This window comes from Protopterus annectens, chromosome 8.part0, assembly GCF_019279795.1.
Source record: "Protopterus annectens isolate FY-2018-M chromosome 8.part0, PAN1.0, whole genome shotgun sequence".
Taxonomy (NCBI): Eukaryota; Metazoa; Chordata; order Ceratodontiformes; family Protopteridae; genus Protopterus; species Protopterus annectens.
In genome coordinates this window covers 941,946,182-941,965,683 of record NC_056741.1, presented here as the reverse complement: position 1 = coordinate 941,965,683, position 19,502 = coordinate 941,946,182, and the positions used below count along the sequence as shown (strand labels likewise).

Sequence of the window (19,502 nt, the reverse complement as noted above, 5' to 3'; positions counted from 1 at the left end):
GGTGGAAGGAACCACCCATTAGCACAGGTCAACAAGTGGCCAAATGTATGACAGGATGTGCAAGATCCAAACAAAGGCAGAATGCAAATGCCCATAGTTGTACTTGCAATAATCATTTCTTTAACACCAGATGAGAAATAGCTCTCCTCCATTCATAGGTTCATAGGTTCATACTAGGCTATCTGCCCTGGGGCATTTATAAGCCTAGCCCGATTGTGTTTGGCTTACGCCACCCCTTGATTTGAGTATACTGTGCCCTTTTTAAAGTTTAGTTTACTGTGCCTCTGTCTAATAGTGACACGGAAGTAATCCCCGGGACAAACCTACGATCCCCCATCCACTCATCAAGATTCTTCTTGAAGAGAGTCAGTGAGGTGCTCTGCCTAACATGAATTGGAATTCTATTCCAGAGTGAAGGGAGCCTCTGGGTTATGAATCTGTCCCTCCAGCATGTTCTATTTATTTCTGTGCTGAGGTTCAAGTCCCTCGAGCGCGTGGCTCTAAGGGATTTAGATTTAATGAGGTAGAGCGTGTCCATTAATTCTGGGTCGGACATAGCTTTATATGTCAGGCATAGATCGCCTCGAAGTAGGCGGTATGCAACTGAGTAGAGCTGGAGTTTTTTTAACTGAGCAGCATATGGCATCTGTTTGAGTCCCTTGATCCTCCTGGTGAGGTACTTTTGGGGTCTTTCTAATTGCTGCAGGTGTCGGGTAAGGTACATCCCAAAGGGAGCATTGTATTCTATGATGGGCCTGATGAGGGATGAATAAAGGGGCACGATTACCTCTCTTGATCTAGATGTGAATCCTTTCATGATGAGGTGGGCTATGTAGAAGGTCTTTCTAACCACTTTGGCAATGTGGTTGTCAAAGGAGAGATTGCTATCAACTTGGGTCCCCAGATCCCTAATTACTTTCTCTGTACTTAATGGGTTACCACCTATGTGGTAATTTGTGGGCACATTGTTTTTGCCAAAGGGTATGACTATACACTTTTTGGCATTTAGCTTTAGACCATGGCTCTGGCACCAGTTATCCGTCTCTGCGAGACCTTTTTGAAGGATGTTTGTGTCAGCTGGAGAGTCGATTATGGCGCCAAGTTTGCAGTCATCTGTGAACTTGGTGAGCCATAGTCCTCCCACGTTGGCCTGTACCTCAGAAAAGTAAATACCGAACAAGAGAGGTCCCAGGACAGAACCTTGTGGGACGCCACTTGTGACCGGTTTCGAGTCTGACATGGCTCCAGCAACTCTGACTCTGTGGGTTCTGTCTTTGAGCCAGTTTGCAACCCATCTTATGACATAGGAGTTTATATTTAGGCTGGATAGCTTATCTATGATGCCCGAGTGGGGTATTGTGTCAAATGCCTTAACAATGTCACATTGGAGTAATTATGAGATACAGGACAACAGCAGTGAAATAATTAGAGGTGATGTGGACACTGGTTGTTACCTACATGTGCAGTATCAATAGACCTCTGCTCAGGAAGGCTGGTTTCACAACAGTAACATATTCATATATACACAACAGAATGACCAAATGCAATTACTGTTAACAGGTGAACTCTTCAGTTCAGCACATAATGGCATGATCAACACATTGTACATGGTTGGTGTACTTCACAATATGTTACACAGCATGCAGTAGTGTAACCACCATCTGAGTAGCAATTTATTCAATTAATTCTTCACAAGGTCTGCAGCAGAAACAAACAGTTCCACTGTACCAACAAATTTAGAGAATATTAGCAGCGGAATGCCTGATGATAAGATATATTCATGAGACAGCGTGAGGAAAGTAGCACATAGACACCAAGTTTAATGGCCGGATCTCACACCTCGCAACATGTTAGTAACTCTGCAGTAAGTGACACTGGATCACCAAATCAAACAGGTGACATTACAATACAGACTGCATAGGGAGAAAACCAATGCAGCTCTATACCAGTATCTACAAACAAACAGGAACACCTTATGGATAATGGTAGATATTTAGATGCAGCAGTGTCCACAGTAACACCTTAAGAAATGGGTACCAGGTGCAGGAATTTGTCGCAGCTACCCCAAAAACACATAAAGAATTGGCTTCACAACAACAAATGTGCTGTGACATTGTTAAGGCTCAGTGCACTGATGAGTTAGCTACAAATGTTAACTCCTTCTGGGTTTAAAATGATTTCCAGCACTACAAGGAAGTGAGAGAGAGTGGAGATAATACTATAATCACATTGATCCATAATATAGTTGCATACCAGGCATCCATGGCTCCTTCCATTCATACTCTGGTAAGAAATCCATACAGCATAAAATTCAAATTGCACTAACACCAGTAAGGGTCTAGCAAAAAGGTGCATGATTATACTGCCATGTTAACTAGTACTGTTACCACTTCACACTTAAAACTGCACAGATGACGAATCTCTGAGGACAGAAAAAGAAATAATTTGACATGCAATAACTTTAAAAAGTAATCAGTAATTTTAAACAAGTAATAGGAAATCTGCAGGAAAATGAATCATACAAAAATGTTATGAAGCATTTTCCATTAAAGTGCAAATATTTCATAGGTTCATAGGTAGGTACTAGGCTATTGGCCCTAGGACCTATATAAGCCTAGCCAAATGGTACCCTGGCTTTCGTCACCCAAGAAAATAATTTTCCTGTGCCCCTGTTGAGCAGAGCCACAGAAGTGATCCCGGGGTGAATTTCCTATCTTCCATCCAATCATCAAGATTTTTCTTGAAGAGTGCTAATGAGGAGCTTTGTTTGATATAGATAGGTAGTTTGTTCCAGAGTATGGGAAGTCTCTGGGACAGGAATCTATCCCTCCAGCATGCTATGTTTATTGTGGGGACAAGGTTTAGGACTCTAGAGCGTGTAGCTTGGAGGGATTTCTTTAAGTGGTGCATGTCCAACAGCTTTGGGTTTGACATAGCTTTGTATGTTAGGCAGAGATCGCCTCTAAGTATGTGATATGTGATGGAGTAAAGCTGGAGTTTTTTTGAGATGGTCTACGTAGTGCATCTGTCTGAGGCTGTTAATCCTCTTTCTGAGGTATTTCTGCAGCCTTTCCAGTTGCTGTAGATGTCTTGTGAGGTACATACCAAAAGGGGTGTTGTACTCTATAATGGGTCTAATGAGTGATGAGTAGAGAGGAACAATGACATCTTTTTTCCTGGATGAGAAACCTTTTGTGATTAGGTGTGCCACATAAAAGCATTTCCTGACTACTGTGGCAATGTGATTATCAAAGGAGAGACTACTGTCCACCTGTGTCCCAAGGTCTCTTATCACACTTTCGGTGTTAAGTAGACTGCCACCTATGTAGTAGTTCATGGGTACAGAGTTTTTACCAAAAGGGATGACAATGCACTTTTTGGCATTGAGCTTGAGGCCATGGCTTTGACACCAGGCATCTGTCTCAGTGAGGCCCTTTTGTAGGATGTCCACATCATTAGGAGTTTTGATTATGGCTCCTAGTTTGCAGTCATCTGCGAACTTTGTTAGCTAAAGACCTTCTATGTTAGCCTGTACTTCAGAAAAGTAAATAGCAAACAGGAGAGGACCCAGGACTGAACCCTGTGATACTCCACTTGTCACTGGTCTGAAGTTGGATTTAGAGTCTGCTACTTTCACAGTGTGGGTTCTGTTAGTGAGCCAGTTGGCAACTCATCTTGCAACAGGGATTTATACTTAGTTTAGTGAGTTTATCTATAATTCCAGAGTGGGGGATGGTGTTGAAAGCCTTGGCGAGATCTAGATAGGCTGTGTGAACCACCTTACCCTCATCTATGGCTTTGGTGACCGCTTCAAAGAAGTCTATCGGATTTAGGAAACATTATCTGCCTTTTACAAACCCGAACAGGGTAGGGTCCAGAGTCTAGAGATTACCAATGTCATTGTTTATAAGTTCCATGATGAGATGTTCCATAGCCTTGCAGACCAGGTTCATCAGGCTAATGGGGGCGGTAATTCTCAGTAGATCACAGGGTCTGTGGTGGCTCCCCCTTTGTGGAGTGGGATAACCATTGCTATGCACCATTCAGTGGGCACAAAGCATGAGGTGAGGCTACGATTGAATATGGTGCTAAGGTGGGGCGCCAGTTCGTTTTGTTGTACGTGTAGAACGCAACCTGGGATGTTGTCATGTCCCATGGATGCTGTGTTCTTGGCATTGGAGAGTGTGTTTTTTACCTGTGCAGCCAGTATAGATATGGGCCCTTTAGGGGGTGAGAGAGGGGTAAAGTTAGCACTGAACCTATCTGCCAGGATGTTGGCAATATCAGTTGTTTCTGTATATTTAGTGCCATTGTGCTGTAACTCAGAGCAGATCTGAGTGTTGCCATTGAGATTCTTGACATAGCTATAGAATGCTTTGTGGTTGTCTTTAGAATCAATAGCTCATTTTATTCAGTTTACAACCTAATTAGAATCATTACATGCATAATGAAGTACACCACCTAAGCAGAAAGACTTGTGAAAATCATTACAAATGTATAATTTTTCCTTACATTATACCTTATGACATCACTGAAAAGGAGTCAATGAGCACTCAGGCATGATGTTTACCAATAATAATATGAATGCCTGTTCTAGAAAAAAATATATATAGGTTAGAGGGAATATCTGATGAACAGTGACAGTAAATCATGAACAATATAGCAAAGCACACAAATATCACTGCACATGTCAATTCTACTTGTGTTTTTTTTATAAGAAGGTAAACACTAACTTGAATGTCGTGGTTCATAGTACTCAGCTAGACTCTGCCTTTTCACCTGCACTGCCATATGTCGTGTATGTGCCTGCTGCATGATGTCCCTTGCTACTGCAGCTGGCTGGTCTTCATTAGTCATATTAGGGCTGTAACTGAGAGCTGCAGTAACAGCATGGGTCATTTCACTACCGGACCATCATATGATAATGTTATGCAGAACACAACATGCAAACATTCTGCAAGCTGTAGCAGTAGCTAGATCATATTGAAGGGCACTGCCAGACTCATCGAGGCATCTAAATCTACTCTTTAACATTTCAAATACATGTTCAATGATAATACATGTCGGAAACAAGGTGGCATTGAAATTGTCTCCTGCAGCCTCATTTAGATTTTTCACTGGTATGAGCCATGGCTCCATTGAATATACAACATCAGCTGAAATAAAAGGAGAAAAATGGGAGGGGGGGGACAAAAAAAAAGTGGTTTAGTATTAAGCATTACATAAAATAATGAATAAATACTTAACTGATAAAAAAATCCACTTGCCAAGAAGATGACCATTGGGCATCCCACCAGGAAGGAGAATGAGCTACTGTGCCAGATATTTGAACTGTGTCCCCAGTCTGTCTCTGGAAGGTCCCTGGGGCAAGCATAGTGAGGCCTGTACATACCTTATTATCCATAGGAATATGAAGGGCACACATCACACCAGCATCCCTGTGGGAGTCATACAAACTCATTAAGGCCCTTATAATATCCCTGTCTACTCTGATTCTATCAAAGATTTCCTGATTCTTAAACTTATAATGTTTCCTTCTCTGCCTACATTGCCACCTTTTTTGGCCACTGAGCACTCCAGAGTGCATGCAGTTTTGGTTTGGCCAAAGACATGCATCTCAGACCAGGAAATTGCTAGGCTATCAGCAAAGGACAGCATCATCACAGACTGCAAACTAGATAGAAAAGTGGTCATTTCACCTTTTATAATGAATTTGCTCATGGAGCAAAAATGCATCAATTCATAACTATGATTTGCAAACAGGACGAAGAAGGACTTACTAGCAGATGTGGTTTTACATCATTTTTCATTTACTTCTCATTATAACTTCATTTGCTTATGAATATTCACAATCATCATACATTTGCTTAAATATCCTCTATGAATTGAGCCTTTGCTGTGCCTCTTCGCAAGTATACACTGCTTGCTTTAACCCATTTGTGCAACGACTATGAATATCACCCCAGATCTTGTACATTTTCTGATGCCATCCAGATTAGGAGTGTTTCCAGAGGAGGATCCAGTCAGAAGAAAATTATTGATGAGATAAATTTAGTTTATGCACTAAGTTAGAAGTGACCTTTATTCCTTTAAAATGCCCCCAAAAAACAGGCTGTACTTTTTAAATTTGGAACCATTTTATAAGTGTAATGCCTAGGTGTTTTGTACTGGCAATGTATTTAGCTAGAGCCCAACTATTAGTGGTAATAAAAGAAATTGCTACAGAAAAGGATCAATTTCATTTCATGGACATTTAATACAAGACAAGATTACTTGAGCAAATATTAGAGTTTATTGAAACTTTCTTGGGGTTTGACATGAGTGTGAGAAAAATTTATTTTTGAGAACTAATGCTATATGATCATTGTACTGAACTACATGAGATGTGAAAATTGAAAAGAGGGGATATTAATGGGATTTTTCCTTGTGGAACAACTTTACATGACTGAAACACCCTACAGAATGATCTAGTCAATTAAATAAGACATTTCTGTTTTCTGAGGAAAGTGCAAAGCCATTTAAGCTTGGTGTTAGTTATTCCAAGTATTGCATGTGTGGTAAGACATTGTTGTCTGATAGTATCTGGGGCATTGGAGAGGCCCAAAAATAGGCAGGAACAACCACCATTATTAAGACCCACTCACATATACTGTAGGATAAATACCAGGGCAGTATTTACAGCACAGAGCAACTAAAGTTAACATTAAGTTCAGTATAGTGAGGCATCTGAAGATTTACTACAAATCTTAAGACCTTTACCAAGGTTTTAAACATGGTTTTCAAATTGAACTTGTTTGTTTTAACAGAGAGACTACATTTATGCAGAAAAATCATGACAACTTCTTCTTTTAGGAGGGGAACACAGCCTTCCCTAACACTCCTGTCAATGATACAGTTGAACATGATAGTTATTCAGCAGGTCCCAAGTCTGACAAAATTTGGAGGCAATAAGTTAATTTGTTGCTCCAAATCCCTTTAATTTTTAATATGTTATAACTTTACCTAGACTAATTTTAGTCAGATGAAACCAGCACTGGGAGCAGGAAAAGGTCAGAACATTTGTTGTTAAGCTGAGACTTTGAGGAAGGTAATTACAGATGTTCTAAGCAATGTTAGATTTTTTTTTCTCAGAAAAGGGAGCGATTGCAGTGTTTCATGTATAGTAATTGCCTAATTCCATTCAAGAGCCTCTTTACTGGTGTTTAACCAGCCTGAAGCAAGAAATAATTGGATTTATTGGGTCAAACAAACCGAGCATTGAGAAAACAGTGCAGGTGGTTTAGTTAGATGATAATGAGGCTGTATTCTATCTCTGGAGATCATGAAGCTTGTTGAGGTAAGTATACCGTTGTGAGGAATGTCTTACTCTAAATTACTTCAAAGGATTGAGACTGTACAGTATATCAAGGAATACAGTGATGAAGTAAATGAGTGATTCATTATTGGTGAAGAGGTAGTCTATTGTTTCCATTTTATAGACTAGATGAAATGGTTGATTTTATCTTGATCCAACCTTTCTCAGCTTCTGTGCTTTATATTTGCATGAGTTGGTAGTGTCAGGGAATGTTATCAAAGGACATAGATGGAGTACTGATGAAAGATGGCATCTAATTGAATGCTTAGGGTAGGTGAGACCCCAGTGTATGATTCTTTCTTTCCAATTACTTTTGTTTCTGAGAATCAGAGCAGAAAAACATTTTGTCCCAGTCAGCATAACTGTATGTGGACAACTGACAAGAACCTGGCATGTAAATACAGTAAATACTAAGTCATAATGATTCTCACCTTTGTTTGTTTATTTCTTGTCAAATTGCCTCTGCATTATTATTCTACATAATAATTGTTCCTTTACTTGCATGCATGCTTTGTATACTTTTTTATACTTGTTAGCTACTGTTTATTAGTGGAGCTTTTCTCCTCGGGCCTCTGCTGAAAATGGACATGCATCCAGCCAGACTAGCCCGGTCAACAAATGTAAAATAAAAATAAATAAAATAAATGTTTGTACTCTCCAAGGCATAGTATATGAGATTCAATAGTCTGTACTAACTATTCTGATATGCCCTTTAGAAACCTAATGCTTTATGGAAAAAATAGAATTAACAGCTTTCAATGTTTTCCTGTGAATATATCAATATTAAATAAGTATTGAATAAGTTATTGCTTTTTAATAGTAGTCTAATACAGCAGTTTGTTGCTGGGAACAACAGGGTAGGCAGTTGCTATTATAACATTCTTTTCTTTTTTTATGGCTTTGGTTATCCAAAAATGAACAGTGCAAGTGTCCTTTTGTCAAGGTGGCAATAATTCCAACTATTTTAAAAAAAGTATTTTGGCTTTTCCTGGTTAGGGGTCACCACAGCGGAACTCTATTACCTTCTTGAAATCCATTACTATTTCAATCTAAACTCCCCACTGAAGATGTCCCTGGACAAACTGGTATGTTGCCAAACCTCATTTATCCAGGTCCCCTTCAATAAAAACACATCACACCAAATGACATTTGACGACCTTTATTAAAATTTCATAGACATAACTGCATTGACTGACTAATATTTTATTTATTACTCATGGCATAAACATCCATATAACAGTTAACTGGGGGCAGTGGACCCCACTCACCCTAATCAAGTAAGCAGCATTCTTACCTCCATTTGCTTACTTTTACTTGATAAGCAGCATCCAACCACTCACTGGAATTTCCCAACATCATTATAACGGTTAAAATAGGGCAACATAACCCTGCTCACCCTGGCCAAGTAAGCAGCGTTCTTACCTCCACTTGCTTACTTTACTTATCAGGCAGTGTCCAACCATTCACTTGCATTTCCCAACTCATTGAAATGAACTTCCAACACCAGAGGGGAAACAAAAGATGGACAAGCCTGTCCTTCTTCTCTGCCCAACAGCCTGCCCAGGCTGTTACCCCTCTTTCCTTCCCAGACTTTCCAACAAACCCTCCAAAACATGCTAACCATACCTAAAAAGTTGAACCAAAGTCATTTGGTTTACACCATACACTTTGAACCAAATGGATCTCTGTCATCAACCTCCCCATGGCCTAACAACATTCGCCAAGGCAACCAGTTGTCAACCTGCTGACTTAACTGATAAGCCCTTTCCCAAAGCCAAAATAACCACAGTAGACCATACAACACCCTTCACTTGAAATCACCCCCTTAAATCACCACTCCTCTGTTAACCTTCCAACCATAACTCCAGAATTATTCCCACCTTGCCACCTTGCAAATGTTCCACAAAGACTGTAACAGAATGCAATGCTACCTACAACCATGCCAATAGGAATAATTTCAAATATTGTCGTTACAAGCTTAGAAAGGTAAAACAGGCTTGCAGCAACATAAATTTACTGAAGGAATTCTGTAACTCCAAATCTTAATGATTTGTCACTAATTGCCTGAAAAACAGAATTTTATGAAAAATGACCCAAAATATAAGACCAAAGTTTGGACATCCTAGAAAAAACTGTACAGTAAAAGTATACTCCTTTCCACGAGTCCCCCATAATGAGTTCCTGAAAACTCACCTATGATGTGCAGCAACGAAGAACTCCTGCAACATATCACACCTGATGGGTAACAATAGTATGATACTATACTCCCTATTATGGTGCTGACTGCTTTGAAACACCTAACATCTTCATAGGCTTAAACACCCCCCAAATTTACTACCTCCTAATGACAATCCTAGCTTGAACCCTAGCCACAGCTTTCAGAACAATCCTTAACCCCCCCATGCTACCTATGCACCTAGTAAGGAAGTAAAACATGGCCTACTTCTGAAAAACTCCAAAAGCATGCCTTGCTTAAACCCACTATCTCCCACATAAACAAAACACCCCATTCCCAAACGATCCCACACCCTTATGCCTACAATGCTTCCTAAAACCCTACCTACAAAATTCACTCAAGCACAAATTAAATGGTTCTTGTGGTACTCCCTCTAAACCCTAACCTAGTATGTAACATTACCAATACCTACTTGTGGGACAGATTTGTGGCACCAAAAATACCACACCTTATGAACAAATTCAGGTTTCTATCATCAGAGGACCTCATGGGCCCTCTACCAACACAGTAAACTGGCTGGTTAACTGTAAATGCACACCAAGAGTTCCATCCAATTCTGACATGCCTAACTGAGTACTTACCAACGCAGAAATATTTGAAACCTCATTACGCACCACTCCAGCTGCCAGAAAAATTCCATTGCAGCTGAATCTATCACCTTTCAACAGTGCTTCCTTTGGGCCTCCCACTGATGCCCACTCCGCACTCTCAGTCTGCAACCTCATTATGTACCACTCCAGCAGCTGAAAAATTCCATCCAGCTGATCTGCAAAAGAAAAGACAACTGTAAGCTCTGTGCACACGCAACCAAAACTTAACTGTAAATGCTTCCAGGGTCCACATTGCTCAGTTGTACGTCTTCTACCCTGCCCTGCATCCCTTATTTTCAAAAACCAGAGCTACCTTATTCCCCAACAAAACCTTTGCCACCAGTGATGGAACTTAATGCAGCAAACAGCTTTATGACCCAGCCAGCAGTAACTGCAGAGACAGGAATACTTGAACTATGTTGTGACATTAGTCCAAAATTCCCAAAATGCACCGTCTGGGTCAACTTAACTTAATGTTCTGCCCCTCCCAGAAGACAGTCTTAGGAGCCTTTCTGTAACAAGTACTACACAGACAGCACTGCACCCTCACTTATCCAAATTAATATACTAAACAAAAGAATCCTATTCCTGTGGTAGAAGTGACAACTTTGGCAGTGTCTAATGTGCTGCTTTAATCTACAAAGGCTCTAACCGCATCATGTACCCATCAATAAAGTTATTGTGCTCAAAACAGGTAAAACACCTCTTGAAGGAGCACCCCATCAGTCCCAAAGTTCACCAGTTCAGCACTTTCATCCCTACAAGTTCTATGACCCCCTCCAATTAAAACTGGTACTCAACCCTTTACATTGTGTCTATGCGGCAACAGAATATAACTATGCCCATCCCCTACCCCGGCAGCAAGTTCGCTATCCAGTCTGTGACACAGGTCGTCTTGGACATAGCACTTACCACATTCCACTTGCCACCCAAGGACCTTCAATGCAGACACTCTCGATCCACACTACTCTACCTCTGAGAACAAGAGATTTTGGACAAAACCATAAATAATGGAAGGACCAGGCCCCAAAACTAAAGTCACTTAAATGTTGCACCTACAAACTTGTTAGAATAACAGATTCTGTATTACCATGAACTCTCTGAAGGGCATAAGCCTTAATCTCAAGTGACAGTCATTATTTTCTGACTTCATGATGATTTAATAGGCAACCATAATTTTATGAGAAACAAACCAAGACATAGGGCAAACCCCCCACAAAAAACTGGACACACTGCAAAACTGCACCATTGAGGGGTATGCCTCAACCTATTATGTTGTAAATATTGGTATTACAAAGTTATACTGGTCTTATGACATATATAGCTGATCTGGCCAAACCCAACTCCATGCCCACCCTATCACACTAATATGAATTTCCTGAAGGGTGGGAATTCAGAGCTCAAATGTCTGTGCTCATAGAAATTAGCCAATAATCATCATTGGTGAGATCCGACCAAACTATGAGGCAACTAGAGGTACAAGGCTATTGAAAATGGTTCCCATAATACAGGGCAAACTACTCATGGCTTCTATCTGTTAACCCTGCTAATGTTAAAATTACAGTAAGAATTACACAATGTCTCCAAATCAGCAACCTTAATGCTGGTAACTTAAAATTCCGTCAGGATAAAATAATGTAAAGTAATATACAGTTTGAGGTAAACAAAGCAAAAACTGTAATGATAGCCATTATCTAAAAAGGGGGTATACCCTAACTACAGTGTACAATCACACCTTCTCATAACTACTTTGGCATCAAGCCATAACAACCTTTATACCAATATCCCTCTAATGTGGTATGGCCCATAAATGCAATTCTTTACAAATGAACTTTTATACTGCTGGCTAATCAGATGTTTAACAAACCTCATTGCATTAAATACAGAACTGCTCAGAACTTGCTGCCAAAAGGACTGTAGCATTGGTCAATACCTAGGATATATAGCCATAGCAAAGAAATCCCAAAATAACTGTCTACTAGCTGCACATAATAGCTTCACAGAGGAGAGAATGGTCCCATATAATACAAAGGCCACCTTCAATAACCCATTTTCCCCAATTAAGGTAGTTCATGAAAGCATAACTGACCCACGCCCACATCCAGTCATCAATCAAAAGCAACATATGGACTGACTGGTTCCTTCGACTTCTGTAATGAACCATCTAATTCCTTTACTGACTGCCAGGTGGTAACCGGTGAATTCAACCTTCAATGATTTGCCAGCATTGCAGAAAACCATAATTTTGTGAGAAACTGACCATACATTTCTCATCCCTTCGGTGCAAAATCCATACCAACATGAAATAGAGAAATAAAATCCACAATAAGGAGACATTTTAAATTCTGGTCTTACAGCTTTAGAAAGTAAAGGTGAAACATTCATGTACTAATGGATGCAAAGCATGAAAAGCAAATGGATGACCTGACTCCATGCCTGTGATCCTGTGAGCATCCCATACCTCTACCCAAAACTATAATTAAACTAGTGACAACCCCAATTCTGTGACACACTGTGTCTCTGCAAATCCAGAGATTCAGCAAAATTAGGACCCTTGAAGCACAGCTACCTGTAATATACCACTAAATAATGTCAGAAGCACTAAGGACAAGTGTAATAATGCACAGTATTCAAGCCCATTTTTCCTGTCCTCTTTTCAACCCAAGACCATTGCTCCTGCAAGCCACTGTATTATCCTGTCATGCCACATAGCTTTTTATAATGTCCTTAATCAAGTGGTACTGTACTACTAAACCACTTAATAAAAATGCAGACGTAATTCAGTTAGCAGATTTAAAATATCTGATGATGAATATTGGCATGAAACAGTACAATCAATGTACATCACTTCCACAAGCAATCTGCAAGCTCTCCCCATCACCAAATGGCTCAAATCTTGATGTGCAGCAGAAAATGACCTCCTATACTTTCAGCTGTCTGTACCGCTGACATGCCTTGTGATCGATCTTAATGTGTTGCCAAATTCTGCCAACAAAAGGTCTGCCAAATACACCTGCCCAAACCCTGTCCTTGCTTCCTTATTTTATTTGTTTTTTCTTCTTCTTTTGTGTGTGTGTCTGTGTGTGTGTGTGTGTGTGTCTGTGTGTGTGTGTCTGTGTGTGTGTGTGTGTCTGTGTGTGTGTGTGTGTGTGTGTGTGTGTGTGTGTGTGTGTATATATATGTCTGTGTGCATGTGTGTGTGTGTGTGTGTGTGTGTGTGTGTGTGTGTGTGTGTGTGTGTGTGTGTGTGTGTGTGTGTGTGTGTGTGTGTGTGTGTGCAATAACCTTAACAAAATGCTGTACTAGATGTCTTATCTGCCCAAAATAAATAACAGAGTCTGGATGACCAAGCAGAAAGCTCCCTCCCCCACCCACTGTTTGCTGCAACTGTGCAGTTACAGCAAACAGCCATTACGGGGGTGTCACAGCCCATGGATACCTCGGAAAGCTACTGTCAAAATAGGGAAATCCCAAACATTACTCTTATCCACTTAGGATAACAGGGCTTGTATCAGAATGCATCCACCAGAAGACAGGAAGTCAGAAACTCATGAATACCGCCATCAACCTCACCGGAAGCCAATGCCACATACAAGGAAACAAAAGAAAAAAAATAAACAGTTTGAAAGCTGCAGAATGTCTAGACCAAGCCCCCACCCACAAAGCCAGCAGAACCCGAACTATGACACTGTCAATAGAGAACCAGGATGACCCTGCATAAACTAACGACTAAGTTATGACCAAGGCATAGTACAACACAAGATTTGAAGTACAATGACAAATTTGAATAGTTTTCCATGACAAATGACTGTATAATTGCAGACCATTTCACCACGTACCTCTAGTTACAAGCCCCACCAGCTGATAATAACCATTAGGTGGCACTCCAAACTCTATGTCTGAATGCAGATTTAAAATATTGTTCATAATAAACTTAGCAGGAAATGGAAATAATTATTCATCCATTCCATCAACTGGCATATCACACTAACACAGATTTTTTTTTTTTTTTTAATATACAACTCATACAAGGTATTCCTTAGCCACTGCCAGACTCCTGCAATGATGTTGCAACACACTGCCACCAAGCTTCTTACCTATGATCTAATAACTAGGTAAAGACCCCTTGGTTTCATGACACACTTTGCATCAATTGTGTGGTTAGAATTATCCAATGACTAAATTGTATTGGTGCTGCTGTCCATAAACTTGTAGTAGTAAATAATCTTCTATACAACAGTTAAATGAATGCTGCAACATGGAACTGGTTAAATATGAAGCTCTGCACCAAACCCACCAAGCCAAACCCCCACCTTACTCCAGCAATGCCGGTACTGACAGTAATAAAACTATGCCACACTACCCCAAACCCCAAAGCCATAACCAACATGCCACTTCTGGACAAAGAAACAATCAAATCACTCAGCAATAAACCCTACCACAAAGAAACTTGAAGCTATCGGTTTGGTCCTTACCTTGGCACCCATTGTAGACCCAAAACTATTTCTAAATCCCAAACCGGCAACAAATGCAAGCTGCAATTACATTTTTATCATCCACAGCTCCTAATTCTGATATTCTGTGAAGTCCAGTAAATATATATATTTATTTATTACTATTATTATTATTTTTATAAAAATATTACCAGCTGAGTGCTATATCCTGTACAATAACGGTGCACACAACCCCCTGGGCATGCTCAGCATGCAACCGTTATTAGTAGGCACCTTGAAAGCATCTCTCAGGCCTTTGCAATCCTCCCAGCAATAGAACAATCACTTCTTAACCATTTTACCAATGATAATGGATATACTTCACCAACCACAGACAAAAACCATACCACTACCCCTTAAAACACAACCAGCATGGATGTCAAGTGAATGAAGGGCCTATCAAGCAAAACAGAGCTTTTTACTCCCAAAGAGGGCAATGTCAACAGTGAAACCTGGAAAACCACAGAACAACCAACCAAGAAAACAATACTACAGATATTCAGCAAGCCCGCAAAACAATACTAACAACAAATGTATGAACCCTTGTCCACAAATACAAACTGCAAACCATGTGCATCCACAACTACATATTTTGCAACCTCCAAAAGAAGAGAAACAAAACAAAACAAACAAAAAAATAAAAAGAAAATACATGAAACCCCATTCCATCATACCTACCAATATTAACCCGGAGGCCTACCAGTTCCAAAAGTACCTACTGATCATCACGGATGTAACCCTTGAAGTAGCAAGTTCACGGCAAAATGTCAAAATGTGATACCTTACCCAGTTACAGTCTCCCAAAATGTATTCAGCCTCACCCCACACTTACTTCACTTCCTCCCATTCATCCTACTTTCCTATTTAAACCACCCCAACTAGCTTCTTTCATTACCTTCTTGAAATCCATTACTATTTCGATCTAAACTCCCCACTGAAGATGTCCCTGGACAAACTGGTCTATTGCCAAACCTTATTTCTTAAAACAAACAATGTGTATATGCTTGACCACAAGTCAGAGGTACTGTAAAAACTTTATTTTCATTAAATACTTTCATCACACTAATCTCATGTGGCTTCATTAGAATCTCTTTTACAAAGCAAATTGCTCAACTTTTAAATAAAAAAAAAAGTTACATGACTATATGAAAAAAAAAATAAAAATGTAGATTTAAGTGGGATATAAATTAGTTCTATTGATGTGTAGACTTATACTGCAAGTTAAGACCACACTGTATGGTGAAGTAACAGCTAAGAAAAAAAGCAAATACACTGTTTACCAAGCAAAGAGTCCACACAAAAAGTATATAAAGAAATATTACATTTTTTAAACAAACAATATAACTTATTAGCTCCCAAGGAAGTGCTGATGTGGTCTGAAAACAAAATATGCTATATTTATTTATTTTATTAACATTTTGTTGTTTGGGTTAACCATATTGAGCAAATCCTATTTTCAGAGATGATCTGGGGGAAGAAACAGGGTAAACTGAAACAAATGTCAACACTATCCATAAATATTCACAGCAAAACAATGAACGTTTCAAAAGTTATTGCAAGAAAAACAGGTATTATAACATAGTCTATCTACAATAAGCAATAAACTGTCATAATGATTGTGAATTTCAAGTGGGAAAGTAGAGAGTTATCATGGAAAATAAAAGCATGCAAGATTGAATTTGGAATAAAAATGGGTATCGGGGAAAAGTGTAAGTGAATTAGACAGCTAACATGAAAAGGTGGAGAGTTAATTAGATGTGCATAAGTATGGTGTATGTATGTATGTATATATATATATATATATATATATATATATATATATATATATATATATGTGTATATATATATATATATATATATATATATATATATATATATATGTATATATATATATATATATATATATATATATATATATATATATATATATATATATATATATATATATATATATATATATATATATATATATATATAATACATGGTTTACTGTGACACCTACGAGTGCAGGTTCAATGATAATGGGAATATCGAACCAAAGCTGGTTCATTCCCATTTTCGCCGACCTGCACTATTGCGAGTGTGCACTTAAGCGAATGCCACTGTGCATTCACACATATCTCAGTGGAATTATGACTGCAGATCATGATACCGTGAGAATTGGTAAATTACTGTAGTGCAATCTCAGAGTTGGAATATATTATTTGCAGAGATTGTGTGTGGGGGGAGTAAGACGTAGCCCCCATGCAAAAAGATGACATTATGTGGTATGCAGTAGTGATTTGCTTCATAGAATGTTGAAAGTGTGAATTCGAATGTGTTGATATGTGCATTTTGACATTCTGTCCTAATTGATATGCTGAACTTCGTACATCTGATGGATTTTTTTGTGCGCATCGACATTCCCATAATAAACATATATATAAAATGTGTGTATATGTGTGTGTGTGTGTGTGTGTGTGTATACATATATATATATATATATATATATATATATATATGTATATATAAGATCAGGGTGTGTGATGTACCTTTAAGAAGCATTGCAGCCAGTGGGCACATGCATATAAGTACTGAGCACATGCAAGCAAGAGTGTCTTTTTGAGTGAGCAGCCAGAGTTAAAGCATGTCTGTGTGTAGTAGTCAGTCAGTAAGTTAGTTTAGTTAATGTTTCAGTCAACCATACTTATGCGTTTGTGTGCAATAAACTACGCAAAAGAACACCCAAGCCTCATTCCCTTGTTTAGATACACAGGATGAACTATATATATATATATATATATATATATATATATATATATATATATATATATATATAAAGATATACATAGAGAGAGAGAGATAAATAAATATATATATATATATATATATATATATACATATATGTGTGTGTGTGTGTGTGTGTGTGCTGTATCAAAAGAAAATAATGAAATAAGGATAAGTGCCACGGTACAGTGAAAGGGAAAGTTGCACTGCAGATGTGATGAATGATGGAGGAAATGTAAGTAAATCAGTATAAATGAAACTGGGTAAAACTATGCAAAAAAGAAGAAAGGGGTAAGGATTTAAAGAATGAATGTGTAATAAGGAGTCCAGTAAGAGTGATTCTGTGAGGTACTCTTAACTAAGATGATAGGGCAATGAAACTTGTTAGTATCAAATGCAATTATGTGATGCTATATTTATCATAAGATATTCCTGTAACATTGTACATTGCTCCAGTGAATGGTGACGTCACCATTGTGATGAAATATATTATCGTCATAATTAACCTGCCTTAGTTCATTAGTGAAGTAAGCATGCATTGCGAATATCAAATAAGAGAAAATGCTATCCTAAGGAAGATGCTGTTACAAGAATGGAAGAAAGGCACTCCATTATTTCACCATGATTTTATTAAATACATAAGTTTATAATGTTGTTAGAGAATGAATAGTAATTAAAATAATACAATTTAAATAACATCTTTTTTTTATGCAAACCACAATTTTACAGGAAAACTGCTGTATATGTAATGGAAACGGATATGTTTCCTTATGGAAATCAGCAAAATTGCTCAAAATATTAAGGTAAGGATTTATTTTAAAAAATTGCTGCTAACCAGAAAAGCTGAAATGTAAAAAAGAAAAATAGCTTTTGATGTAATTTGTCATGAATATCCATTTATGTTACTCAAAACTATTAAAGTTAATGCAAACTATATATCAGGAACTAGGTTACAAATGAGTTGACATGGCCTACCCCTATGATTTTGGGACTTTTTGTTAAAACAATTCAGTCTGGTTGTAGTATCATCTCTGAGGACTCTAGATCATGGTCACAAATGTCAGGGCTTCAAAGTCCATTTGATTAAAAGAAATTTAAAGGCTATTTCAAATCAGCCATTCACGTAAGGAAGAAGCAATGCCACCATACACTTATAATCAACACTATGATCACCGCACCTTGGATGCCAAGGGATTTCTCCTTGATGTGAACTTAGCTGTATTAACTTATTCAACAAATATCTTAAACCCTGCCACCTCATTCTCTTTATGCTGTCATTTAAAGTCATTTGCAATGAAAAAAAATATTATTTAATTATTTACATTTATTTACTGGGAAATTCCAATTGGACACAGGTCCTTTTTCAGTGGAGGCCCAGGGAGAAATGCTCCACAGAACAACAAATGAGCAGCAGAGGACATGAAGAACAATTGAATATGCATACAATAGCAAATAACACATACTACAGCAAACAGCTATACATACAATATGAAACATAGTAATGAACAGATATACCAATATCTAGCTAAAGGCTAGGAATAAAGGTAGGATGTATACATAGATAGTACTAAGCTCAAACGGATACTGTTCTAAACTCATATACCTAAATCTTATATACAAATGTTGCACTAAACTCAAGCAGATATAAAGCAGAAGCTCCACATGAAGGTGGAACAAGCGAGAAGGGCTAACGGGATGGAAGGGGAGATAGAGGACTGAGAGGGGAGACTGAGTGAGTAGTATACTTGGTAGTGAGAGGAAGCCAGGTGTAAGTCAGTCAGATATGTATTTGGAGTTGAGATGAAGTGAGGTAGGTAAGCATGTTATAACAGGTCTGAGAAATTGAGTGAGGAGGGAAGGGGAGGGTAAAGGGTGAGTTAGAGCCTGCAGAGGAAGGAATGCAATGAGCAGATGGTGTGAGGCACAGTGGCTAGGGGAGAGGAGAGGAGCAATGGGAGTAAAAGGAGGGTTACTAGTCGGGATTGGTGCATGGGCATAACCAGAGACTTTTTAAGTGAGTTTTTAGTGCAGTCTTGAAGTGATTGCAAGAAGGTTGTGTGGTT

The 19,502-nt window shown here is 38.6% G+C and overlaps 1 protein-coding gene across 2 annotated transcripts in view; it reads left to right on the top strand.

Annotated features, from left to right (window-relative positions):
• The window catches only part of LOC122809170, a 726,709-nt gene that overhangs the window by 700,634 nt on the left and 6,573 nt on the right, over positions 1–19,502 (top strand). For both annotated transcript variants that reach the window (XM_044080459.1, XM_044080458.1), the window contains exon 5: positions 18,169–18,242. In XM_044080459.1, coding sequence (XP_043936394.1) covers positions 18,169–18,241 — 73 coding nt within the window. In that variant the 3' untranslated portion in view covers position 18,242. The remainder of the gene's footprint in view (positions 1–18,168; positions 18,243–19,502) is intronic.